General features: G+C 33.8%; 1 protein-coding gene across 1 annotated transcript in view; it reads left to right on the top strand.

Annotated features, from left to right (window-relative positions):
• Positions 1 to 4,223, top strand: part of SLC26A7 (solute carrier family 26 member 7) — a 260,877-nt gene extending 256,654 nt beyond the window's left edge. The window contains exons 16-18 of the mRNA XM_066264649.1: positions 276 to 330; positions 432 to 544; positions 4,188 to 4,223. Of these exons, the coding sequence (XP_066120746.1) occupies positions 276 to 330; positions 432 to 544; positions 4,188 to 4,223 (204 nt within the window). The remainder of the gene's footprint in view (positions 1 to 275; positions 331 to 431; positions 545 to 4,187) is intronic.
• Positions 4,224 to 12,553: the final 8,330 nt, after the last annotated feature.

The following is a 12,553-nucleotide window of genomic DNA, read 5'->3' as shown; positions in this document are numbered from 1 at the left end:
TTATTAAATGCAGTAGAAAATGTAAGCAGTCAAATTTATTTGTGTAAAAGGTAAATGCCCTGCTGCATTCATTCTTACTAAGACAGTCTCTTTTAAAAGCTTGCCAAAGTAAGCTTAACTGTGTAGCAATGCCACCTTCTGGTGTTCTGACATCATAAATGTTGACTTTTTTTTTTTTTTTTTACTAAAAATTTGCCTTTCTTCTGAAGCCTATCTTATCCCTTCTTGCTGGTTATCCTGCCTTAATTGTGTGTATACTATTTTAATTCTTCCAGGTTTACAAGGACTGTAAGAGCAGGAGTTTTGATGTATCCTTAGCCCATTGCACAGGTAAGAAAGGCAGTGTCCTTGGTTAACACTGACCCTTAAAAAATTGAACATTAACCTTTTGTTGCTATAGTATCCCTTATATCATTTGTGCTTTCTTGTAGCTTCCTTGGCAAAAGCAATGAAGTACCATGGAAACCTAGATTCAGAGAAATCAATTTTTTTTAAATCGGTATCTGCTGCAATAAATAACATTCATTCAAATAAATTGAGACAAGTAAGTTGGCATGCAATAGTCATAAGAAAAAATTAGAATGCAAGAATCAAGGACTTTGTATTTTTTTTAATATTAGCCTATTACACTACTCGTATCAAAAAATCTATTAATCTCCCTCCCCCGCCCCCAACACAGAGTCTTCCACTACAAGTAAAGTAATGGTTTCATTCCTTATTTGAATCACTTATGGACATTGTTTAATAATTTGGTTTTTTCACTAGTATCATGGCATACAGGATCTGGTGATCCATTATTAAGTAAAAACTGCTTGATTATAAAATAAATGCTTCTTCCAGAATCCAGTATCCTGGGAATTTGAATTCACTTGTCAAATACAAAAACTCTAAATATAACATTATAGGTATTTTCTGCTCTAAAAACCTCGACTTTATACTCACATTTACACTTCTAGAAATAGTTACAAAGTCCAGCACTCATGTGATCTGAAGTGTCAAAGTTATCTTCTAAATACTGGGATTTCACAGAAATCAGACAAGAAAAAGAAATAAAAGGCATCCAAGTTGGAAAAGAAGAAGTAAAACTATCATTATTTGCTGATGACATGATACTGTACATAGAAAACCCTAAAGTTTCAGTCAAAAAACTACCAGACTTGATAAATGAATTTGGCAAGGTGGCTGGCAGAATATAAAAATAACATTCAGAAATCAGTGGTATTTTTACACACCAACAATAAACTGACTGAAAGAGAAATTAAGAAAACAACATCCTTCACTACTGCAACAAAAACAAATAAAGTACCTAGAAGAAAATTTAACTGAGAAGGTAAAAGACTTGTACTTGGAAAAATATAGGACATTGAAAAAAGAAATCAAGAAAGGTACAAAAAGTGAAAGCATATACCGTGTTCATGAACAGGAAGAATAAACATCATTAAAATGTCTTTACTACCCAAAGCAACTTATAAATTCAATGCAATTTCTATTAAAATACCAATGGCATACTTCAAAGATACAGAACAAATATGCCAAAAATTTAAATGGAACCAAAATGAACATGAATAGCCTCAGAAATCTTAAAAATAAAGAATAAAGTGAGAAGTATCACACTTCCTGATATTAAGTTATAGTACAAGGTTATTGTAATCAAAATAGCTTGGTACTGGTAAAAGAACAGGCTTACAGATCAATGGAAGAGACCAGAGAACCCAGAAATAAACCCATGCTTTTATGGTCAATTAATATTTGACAAAGGAGGTAAGAGCATGAAATGGAGTAAAGACAGTCTCTTTAGTAAATGGTGTTGGGAAAATTGCACAGGTACATGCAAAATAAAAAATGAAATTAGATCAACAGCTTACACCATTCACATAGGCAGTAAAACCTCCAATATCTCTGGTAGCAATATTTTTTGCTGATTTATCTCCACGGGCAAGTGAAATAAAGAACAAAATAAACAAATGATTCTATATCAAACTAAAAAGATTTTGCACAGCAAAAGACAACATTAACAAAATAAAAAGGCAACCCAGATAATGGGAGAATATATTCACCAATATGTCCGATAACAGGTAAATAACCAAAATTTATAAAGAACTTCTAAAACTCAACACCAGGAAGGGAAACAATCCAATTAAAAAATGGGCAAAGAAACTGAATAGAAGTCCTGGCCGGTTGGCTCAGCGGTAGAGCGTCGGCCTAGCGTGCGGAGGACCCGGGTTCGATTCCCGGCCAGGGCACACAAGAGAAGCGCCCATTTGCTTCTCCACCCCTCCGCTGTGCTTTCCTCCCTGTCTCTCTCTTTCCCTCCCACAGCCAAGGCTCCATTGGAGCAAAGATGGCCCGGGTGCTGGGGATGGCTCTGTGGCCTCTGCCTCAGGCGCTAGAGTGGCTCTGGTCGCAACATGGCGACGCTCAGGATGGGCAGAGCATCGCCCCCTGGTGGGCAGAGCGTCGCCCCTGGTGGGCGTGCCGGGTGGATCCCGGTGGGGAGTCTGTCTGACTGTCTCTTCCCGTTTCCAGCTTCAGAAAAATGAAAAAAAAAAAAAAAAAAAAAAAAGAAACTGAATAGATACTTCTCCAAAGAGGACATACAGATAACCAATAGACATATAAAAAGTGTTCAACTTGCAAGTTAAAACCACAGTGAGAAACCACCTCACACTTGTCAGAATGGCACTCATTAACAAACCAACACACAACAAGTGCTGGTGAGGGTGTGGAGAAAATGGAATCCTCCTGCACTGCTGGTAGGAATGCAGACTTGTGCAGCAACTGTGGAAAACAATACAGCGTTTCCTCAAAAAATTAAAAATGGAACTGCCCTTTGACCCAGCTATCCCACTTTTAGGAATATATCCTAAGAATACCAAATCACCGATTCAAAAATATATATACACCCCATGTTTATTGCAACATTTTTTACAATAGCCAAGATCTGGAAGCAACCCAAGTGTTCATCAGTGGATGAGTGGATTAAAAAGCTGTGGTAATATAAACAATGAAATACTACACAGCAGTGAAAAAGAAGGAAATCTTACTTTTTGCAATGGCATGAATGGATCTAGGGATTATTATGCTAAGTGAAATAAGCTAGGCAGAGAAAGAAAATAATCATATGATCTCTCTTAGATGTGAAATTTAGTGAAATAGTGAACTGAGGAACAAAATAGAGGCAGAGCAGGAGTCACAGGGAGCTGAGGGACAGCTGTCAGAGGAAAGAGGGATGAAGGGATGGAATCAGAGAAGGTAAAGAGATTAGCAAATTTATATATACATAACACACAGACACAGATAATAGGACAGCAAATGCCAGAGGGAAGGGGAGAGGAAATTAGAGGGAGGGTGGCAAATGGGGTGTAATGAGGCACACAGGGTTGGGGGGTGAGCGTGCTATATTGAATGGGACACTTGAATCCATATAACACAATAAATTAAAATTAATAAACATTTAAAAATAAATAAATAAATAAATACTGGGCTTATGGTTAGTTTTGGAATTGTTCCCAGAGCTTTGATTCCCTGCAATTTTTTTTTTTACTTTAAATCATCGTGCCTTCCCTCATGTTTAGACAACATTTGGTACCTCCAGGAGTCGTCCCTATTATAGTCAATCAGAACTCTATATACTTATAAAATAATATCATTGTTATTATTATTTTATTATCTTAACATTTATTGAGTGCTTGTTATATTCCAGAAATATGTTAAGAGCTTTACCCATATTAATTCACTAAATTTGCCACAATGTTATGAGGTAGATACTATTATTAACCCATTTTTACAAATGAGGAAACAGCCCCAATAAGTTACACCATTTGTAAGAGGTAGAGCTGGTTTCAAAGTCAGTACTCTGATCTTGGACTTGGACTTGAACCTGCTATACTCTCATAGACTGTTTTCTTAGCTTGGCTGGACAGCTTGTTTTAATTACTACTGTTTTTGCCTGACCTGTGGTGGCGCAGTGGATAAAGCGTCGACCTGGAAATGCTGAGGTCGCCAGTTTGAAACCCTGAGCTTGCTTGATCAAGGCACATATGGGAGTTGATGCTTTCAGCTCCTCCCCCCTGTCTCTCTCTCCTCTCTAAAATGAATAAATAAAATAAATAAATAAAAAAAAATAAATTACTACTGTTTTTTAGTTAGTCAGTTACATATGTTTATTTCTTCCTCTTTTATTTCAGAATTTGAGCAAATTCAATGACCAGAGTGAAGTCTGAGACGTGTATTGCTGCAGCACAGCTCTTGTCTTTAGCAACTGCCCCGAAGAGGCCATATTCTAGCATTTTGCACAAACTTTTTTTGTTTGTTAGATACCACCGATGATTTCTACCACAACAAGTGTGATGTTGGTCCTTGGTCAAGACTTGCTAACAATATTTTCTAATTTTTGTTATAGTAAGCAGATTCACTGAGTAATTATTTATAAAAAATTGGTATAAATTTATTTCCTCTTCCACAATACTTTTTGTTTTATTGTAAGTTAATTTTTAAAAGTAACAAACACTTTGTCATAAGTGATTCAGAACATTTGGAAACAATTTGTAAAAGTACAGGATCATCTGTAACTAATATACAAAAAGAAGTTAGCAAATTGACATTTTACAGAATAAAAAAAGCCATTAAATAACAATAAGGTTAAATGTTATTTTATGTGATATAAAATTCACAGAAAATAAGTCAAACAATAACACATGACAAACTAAAAACCATTGTTCTTCATACTATCCGTGCCTGGCAGTCTTCAGGAATATTTCCAAGATAACTGGTATCTCAAAGAAACCGAGTTTTTCACATTACTCTTTTTTGTTGTGAATATTGAAAATATCTAGGATATCATCAAACCAGTTGCTCCCAATTTCCATAGTCCAACTGCATAAAAGTCTCTACTTTCAGCTTAATTTTTTTAGAGCCCAAGAATGTGGAAGTTGCACATTTTATATATTTTTTCACAAATATGATTTTTAAGTAAGAAAATACCACCAGTAAGGATAGCTTTGTGCTTTTCTGATATAAAAATTATATTACTTTGAGAAGTCTTTCCTATTTCAGAGAGACAGTCAATATAATATAATACATTCATATATGTAAGTTTTCCTTTTTCTTTAGTTGTAGGAGTGCTTAGATATGTGATTTTTTATAAATCCACCAAACCAACAGAGTCCTTGACAAACACCACAGACTAGGATGATCTGTATAAATTATTGTTTTCATTTTTACATACAATTATGCTGGTTCATATCTTTGTCTAGCAATTTGATTTACCTATTAAAAACATCTCACTTTCAAAGATAGGTATAGCTACATAATTATGCGTAAGGTATAAAGCATTTTAAACTTACCAGTATAACAAAAAGCTAAATACTTTAAAGTGAGTTTAAGAAATGGATTGAGAACAAAATTACAAGAATAGTAATTTAGGTGTTCTTTATGAACATTTGTTAGAGTAAATTCTAATGTCTCACAAATGTGTGGTTAACATTTATATGGCCCTTAATTTTAATATTAAGTCTTAGGTAGGACAATGTAATATAATGAAAGGTGAATAATAAACATTTAAAATTCTCATAACTCATCCAGCCAATTCAACCTCAATTGACATGAACTACAAAGTATAGTCTTAGTCCCACAGGAAGCCTCAATCCCTTTAGCAATAATTTGAATTAAAATGAGTGAAGTCAGCCTTCATCCTCATTAAATACTGTTCCAAGAGAGAGTGGAGGTAATAGTCAGAGGTAAAATTTTCCTAGAGAAAAAAATTTCACTCTGTCCCATTAAATTATTCCAGAGGTTAATAGTGAAACATTCACTGTCTCTGTTCATTGACACAAACATGAATCAAAGAAAGTTAACGAAACAAAATCGATTTTGCTATGTATAAATTGATACTTCTTTATGTGATTTTGGCCTATAATTAAATTATATGCACTGCAGGCATATTCTAATTTGTTAGAGATATGGCACTAAAATTATTATATTTAATGAATAAATTGTTATATTTTATTGTTAAAGCTAACACAGGATTGTTGGAACAGAATTATTTGAATGCATTTTAATGTGTATAATGGAAGTATAATGGATAAAACCTAAAAACCAATAAATTTTGTGACAAATATTAATATTTTTTTCAAAATAAAAGAAGACCAAAATAGGTGTTATATATAGAAACTGTTCTAAGGTTTATCCTGTATATCAAGGTAACAATGACTATTTACCTAGAAGAACTTCCTGGAAATGAGTTCTGAGAACTCAATAGCTTAATATGAGTTTTAGACACCCAAGATTCTTAAATAGTGGTAGTCAACCTGGTCCGTACTGCCCACTAGTGGGCGCTCCAGCTTTCATGGTAGGCAGTAGCAGAGCAACCAAAGTATAAATAAAAAGATAGATTTAACTATAGTAAGTTGTTTATAAAGATTTATTCTGCCAAACTTAGTGAAAATCTGACAAAGTACTTGGTAAGTAATTATTATTATATGCTTTTACTTGCTGTAACTCTGCTTTATAAATTTTATAAAGTTACTTTCTTACTTTATAAATCACCATTACTGTGGAATCGGTGGGCGGTTAGAAAATTTTATTACTAACAGGGATACAAAAGTGGGCGGTAGGTATAAAAAGGTTAAATACCCCTGTACCAAAACATAAATGTTTGCCTCCAAGCTGGCATTAACAACACAATACTGTCCTGATGCTAGAATATTTCTAGTCACAATAAATTATTTTTATGAGATCATCTTATTTAATATGACTATTACTTTAACACTAGTTATAGTAAAATAACTACAAAAATTAAAACTAATCTATATAAGTGTTAAAGACTGACATATATAAATTGACAATAAAATATGTAACCGAGAAATGACTTACTATTTAAGTAAAATAAATGCCTTTTTAATTTTACCATTTGTCTTTCATTTTAAAGGTTATTTGCCCCCAAATATGATTCAAGTGTTATGAGATCTAGCTTGAACTACTTTTGGTAATTGATTTGACAGATCTTTAGTTTATAAATGTATGATGTAATGAGAACAAACATCTTTTTTTTTTAATAAAAACATTAATGTGTTAATATAAGTATGAATATCTTCAGAATTTATTGTTTACTAAAATATATGAGAGCTTTGTTGAGCATACATATGCCTTAGATATGCATGTTCTGTATTCTTTGTGATGATCATCTAGTTCAGTATAGAATATGCTTTTTGGCAATAAATTTGTTGCCCTATTTAATTATTGAGTTAAGTGTTACATTCACAATTCAAAGATTTTTAGTAAAAATTATGTAGTCTAATATGCCATGCTTATTATTTTACACTTTTAGTGCACTTAATTATCTTTCTTAAAATTCTTTGTACTAACTTATTAAGTAATAATCAATTCACATGGAAATAAATTGAGATTTAATATCTATTGTGCCTAAATACATTTTTGTCTATTATTTCAAAGTATTTCTCTCCTGTAAAGCAAATAATATATATTGATTTCTTAGACTGATTATAGAGTATTTTACATGTTGAAAATTCCTGAAAGCACTGATTTTTCTTGTTAATTTGTTCTTACAGAATGTCATCCTAGGAGTGTGAGGTATTGTGCCTTAATTTATAAAAGGTTGATAAGAGCACTTTGGCTGCAAGACTACATATACATAATTGTTTTTCACCAGGTTTAATTCTTCTCTTCTAATTTTAATTAATGTGTATATTTCAATTATTTATTTGTTTGGGTTCTTCATTTATATGCTGTTGTTTGTCTTTTCTGAGCATCTAGGATTACTTTGTTATTATTCAGCATTTTAAAGGTTACTGCTCCAAAAACAAGCAGATAAGGTACTCTTCTCGGTATTGGCAATACAAGTCAATAAAATAGAAAAAAAAATCTATGCCTTCTTGAAGTTTACTTCTAACAAGAAAAGACAGAAAATAAATGGGATAAATATTAAATACATATATTATAATTTAAATGATAATATGTGCTAATAATAAGAAATCAAGGTAAAAGAATAGGAACTATGGCAGTAAGTTTATTGTGTCCCTAGATAGGGTGGCAAGAACTGTGACTAACAGAAATGTGTTAGTAAACTCAGGCAACTATACAAAATGTCAAACTGGGGGCTTAAACAATAGACACTTCCTCTCAAAGTTTTTTTATGCTGGGAAGTCAAATATTAAGGTGCCAGCCAAAGATTCAGTTTGAACTGACCTTTCTTTTCCCAACTTGTGGACAAATTCTTGCTGTGTCATCAACATGGTGGAGAGAGAGAGAGAGCTCTCTGATGTTCCTTCTATAAGGACAATATCCTATTGCCTGAGGACCTCACTCTTATGACCTTATTTAACTGTAGTTACTTATATCCCTATATGCTCCATCTTTAAATATAGTCACTTTGGTGGGTTAAGGCTTCAAATATGAATTTGGGGGAACATAATTCAATCCATAGCAGAAAATTATAAATTGCCTATACTTTAAAAATGTTTCAACTTTAGGCCTGACCTGTGGTGGCGCAGTGGATAAAGCATCGACCTGGAAATGCTGAGGTTGCTGGTTCGAAACCCTGGGCTTGCCTGGTCAAGACACATATGGGAGTTGATGCTTCTAGCTCCTCCCCCCTTCTCTCTCTCTATCTCTCCTCTCTCTCTCTCTCTCTCTGTCTCTTCTCCTCTCTAAAATGAATAAAAAAAATGTTTCAACTGTATGTCTGTAAAACACAATTACTAAACTTTTATTTATGTTTATGTTTAATATAATGCAATTTTTGCATCAAAAACATCATAAATAATCATGAACTTTCTGGTTAAAACATTCATTTTTTATCCTCCAAGTTCTTTTAAAAAATTTTTTATTTTTAATTTATTGTGTTGACATGGCTTCAAGTGTCCCACTTAATATAACGTCCTCAACCCCCTGCATTCTGCCCTCCCCTGTCCCAAGCAAAGTCTCTTTTCCCATTTTTACCCCCTTTGCCCATCCCCCCTACCTCAATTCCCCTTTCACTCTGGGACTTGCTTATTATCTGATTCTATGTGTTATGTATTTCTTTTTTTTTTTTTAATAAATTTTTATTAATGGTAATGGGATGACATTAATAAATCAGGGTACATATATTCAAAGAAAACATGTCTAGGTTATTTTGTCATCAAATTATGTTGCAAACCCCTCGCCCAAAGTCAGATTGTCCTCCGTCACCCTCTATCTAGTTCTCTGTGCCCCTCCCCCTCCCCCTAACTCTCTCCCTCCCTCCCTCCCATGTCCTCCCTCCCACCCCACCCTTGGTAACCACCACACTCTTGTCCATGTCTCTTAGTCTCATTTTAATGTTCCACCAATGTATGGAATCATGTAGTTCTTGTTTTTTTCTGATTTGCTTATTTCACTCCTTATAATGTTATCAAGATCCCACCATTTTGCTGTAAATGATCTGATGTCATCATTTCTTATGGCTGAGTAGTATTCCATAGTGTATATGTGCCACATCTTCTTTATCCAGTCTTCTATTGAAGGGCTTTTTGGTTGTTTCCATGTCTTGGCCACTGTGAACATGGGGCTACATGTGTCTTCACGTATCAATGTTTCTGAGGTTTTGGGGTATATACCCAGTAGAGGGATTGCTGGGTCATAAGGTAGTTCTATTTGCAGTTTTTTGAGGAACCACCATACTTTCCTCCATAATGGTTGTACTACTTTACAGTCCCACCAACAGTGAATGAGGGTTCCTTTTTCTCCACAGCCTCTCCAACATTTGCTATTACCCGTCTTGTTGATAATAGCTAATCTAACAGGAGTGAGGTGGTATCTCATTGTAGTTTTGATTTGCATTTCTCTAATAACTAATGAAGCTGAGCATCTTTTCATATATCTGTTGGCCATTTGTATCTCTTCCTGGGAGAAGTGTCTGTTCATGTCCTCTTCCCATTTTTTTATTGGATTGTTTGTTTGTTTGTTGTTGAGTTTTATGAGTTCTTTGTAAATTTTGGATATTAGGCCCTTATCTGAGCTGTCCTTTGAAAATATCAGTTCCCATATAGTTGGCTGTCTGTTTATTTTGATATCAGTTTCTCTTGCTGAGCAAAAACTTTTAATTCTGATGTAGTCCCATTCATTTATCTTTGCCTTCACTTCTCTTGCCATTGGAGTCAAGTTCATAAAATGTTCTTTAAAACCCAGGTCCATGATCTTAGTACCTATGTCTTCTTCTATGTACTTTATTGTTTCAGGTCTTATATTTAGGTCTTTGATCCATTTTGAATTAATTTTAGTACACGGGGACAGGCTGTAGTCGAGTTTCATTCTTTTGCATGTGGCTTTCCAGTTTTCCCAACACCATTTGTTGAAGAGGCTTTCTTTTCTCCATTGTGTGTTGTTGGCCCCTTTATCAAAGATTATTTGACCATATATATGTGGTTTTATTTCTGGGCTTTCTATTCTGTTCCATTGGTCTGAGTGTCTATTTTTTTGCCAATACCATGCTGTTTTGATTATCGTGGCCCTATAATATAGTTTAAAGTCAGGTATTGTAATGCCCCCAGCTTCATTCTTTTTCCTTAGGATTGTTTTGGCTATTCAGGGATTTTTATAGTTCCATATAAATCTGATGATTTTTTGTTCCATTTCTTTAAAAAATGTCATAGGGATTTTGATGGGAATTGCATTAAATTTGTATATTGCTTTGGGTAATATGGCCATTTTGATTATATTTATTCTTCCTATCCAAGAACAAGGAATATTTTTCCATCTCATTGTATCTTTTTCGATTTCCCTTAACAATGCTTTGTAATTTTCATTATATAGGTCCTTTACGTTCTTTGTTATGTTTATTCCTAGGTATTTTATTTTTTTTGTTGCAATCGTGAAGGGGATTATTTTTTTGAGTTCGTTTTCTAATATTTCATTGTTGGCATATAGAAAGGCTATGGACTTTTGTATGTTAATTTTGTATCCTGCGACCTTACTGTATTGGTTTATTGTTTCTAATAATCTTTTTGTGGAGTCCTTCGGGTTTTCGATGTATAGGATCATATCATCAGCAAAAAGTGATAGCTTTACTTCTTCTTTTCCGATATGGATGCCTTTTATTTCTTTGTCTTGTCTGATTGCTCTGGCCAGAACTTCTAGCACCACGTTGAATAAGAGTGGAGAGAGTGGACAACCCTGTCTTGTTCCTGATTTAAGGTAGAAAGTCCTCAGTTTTATGCCGTTTAATAGGATGTTGGCTGATGGTTTATCATATATGGCCTTTATCATGTTGAGATATTTTCCTTCTATACCCATTTTGTTGAGAGTCTTAAACATAAAATTGTGTTGTATTTTATCAAAAGCCTTTTCTGCATCTATTGATAAGATCATGTAGTTTTTGTTCTTTGTTTTGTTGATATGGTGTATTACGTTAACCGTTTTGCGTATATTGAAACATCCTTGAGATTCTGGGATGAATCCCACTTGATCATGATGTATTATTTTTTTAATATGTTGTTGTATTCGGTTTGCCAGTATTTTGTTTAGTATTTTAGCATCTGTATTCATTAGAGATATTGGTCTGTAGTTTTCTTTCTTTGTGCCATCCTTGCCTGGTTTTGGTATGAGGGTTATGTTGGCCTCATAAAATGTGTTTGGAAGTATTGCTTCTTCTTCAATTTTTTGGAAGACTTTGAGTAGAATAGGAACCAAGTCTTCTTTGAATGTTTGATAGAATTCACTAGTATAACCGTCTGGGCCTGGACTTTTATTTTTGGGGAGATTTTTAATAGTTTTTTTCTATTTCCTCCCTGCTGATTGGTCTGTTTAGGCTTTCTGCTTCTTCATGACTCAGTCTAGGAAGGTTGTATTGTTCTAGGAATTTATCCATTTCTTCTAGATTGTTGTATTTGGTGGCATATAATTTTTCATAGTATTCTACAATAATTCTTTGTATTTCTATGATGTCTGTGGTGATCTCTCCTCTTTCATTTTGGATTTTATTTATTTGAGTCCTGTGTCTTTTTTCCTTGGTGAGTCTTGCCAAGGGTTTGTCAATTTTGTTGATCTTTTCAAAGAACCAGCTCCTTGTTTTATTGATTTTTTCTATAGTTTTTCTGTTCTCTATTTCATTTATTTCTGCTCTGATTTTTATTATCTCCTTTCTTCGGCTGGTTTTGGATTGTCTTTGTTCTTCTTTTTCTAGTTCCTTAAGGTGTGAAGTTAAGTGGTTTACTTTGGCTCTCTTGTTTGTTCATATAGGCCTGAAGTGATATGAACTTTCCTCTTATTACTGCTTTTGCTGCATCCCAGAGATTCTGATATGTCGTATTTTCATTTTCATTTGTCTGTATATATCTTTTGATTTCTGCGCTTATTTCTTCTTTGACCCATTCATTTTTTAGAAGTATGTTGTTTAGTTTCCACATTTTTGTGGGTTTTTCCCCCTCTTTTTTGCAGTTGAATTCTAGTTTCAAGGCTTTATGATCAGAAAATATGCTTGGTACAATTTCAATTTTTCTAAATTTGCTGATATTGTCTTTGTGGCCCAACATATGGTCAATTCTTGAGAATGTTCCATGTACACTAGAGAAAAATG

The sequence above is a fragment of the Saccopteryx bilineata genome, chromosome 3 (genome assembly GCF_036850765.1).
Source record: "Saccopteryx bilineata isolate mSacBil1 chromosome 3, mSacBil1_pri_phased_curated, whole genome shotgun sequence".
Classification (NCBI taxonomy): Eukaryota; Metazoa; Chordata; class Mammalia; order Chiroptera; family Emballonuridae; genus Saccopteryx; species Saccopteryx bilineata.
Note: the sequence above shows the minus strand (reverse complement) of the source record. Positions and strands in the feature narration are given on the sequence as shown.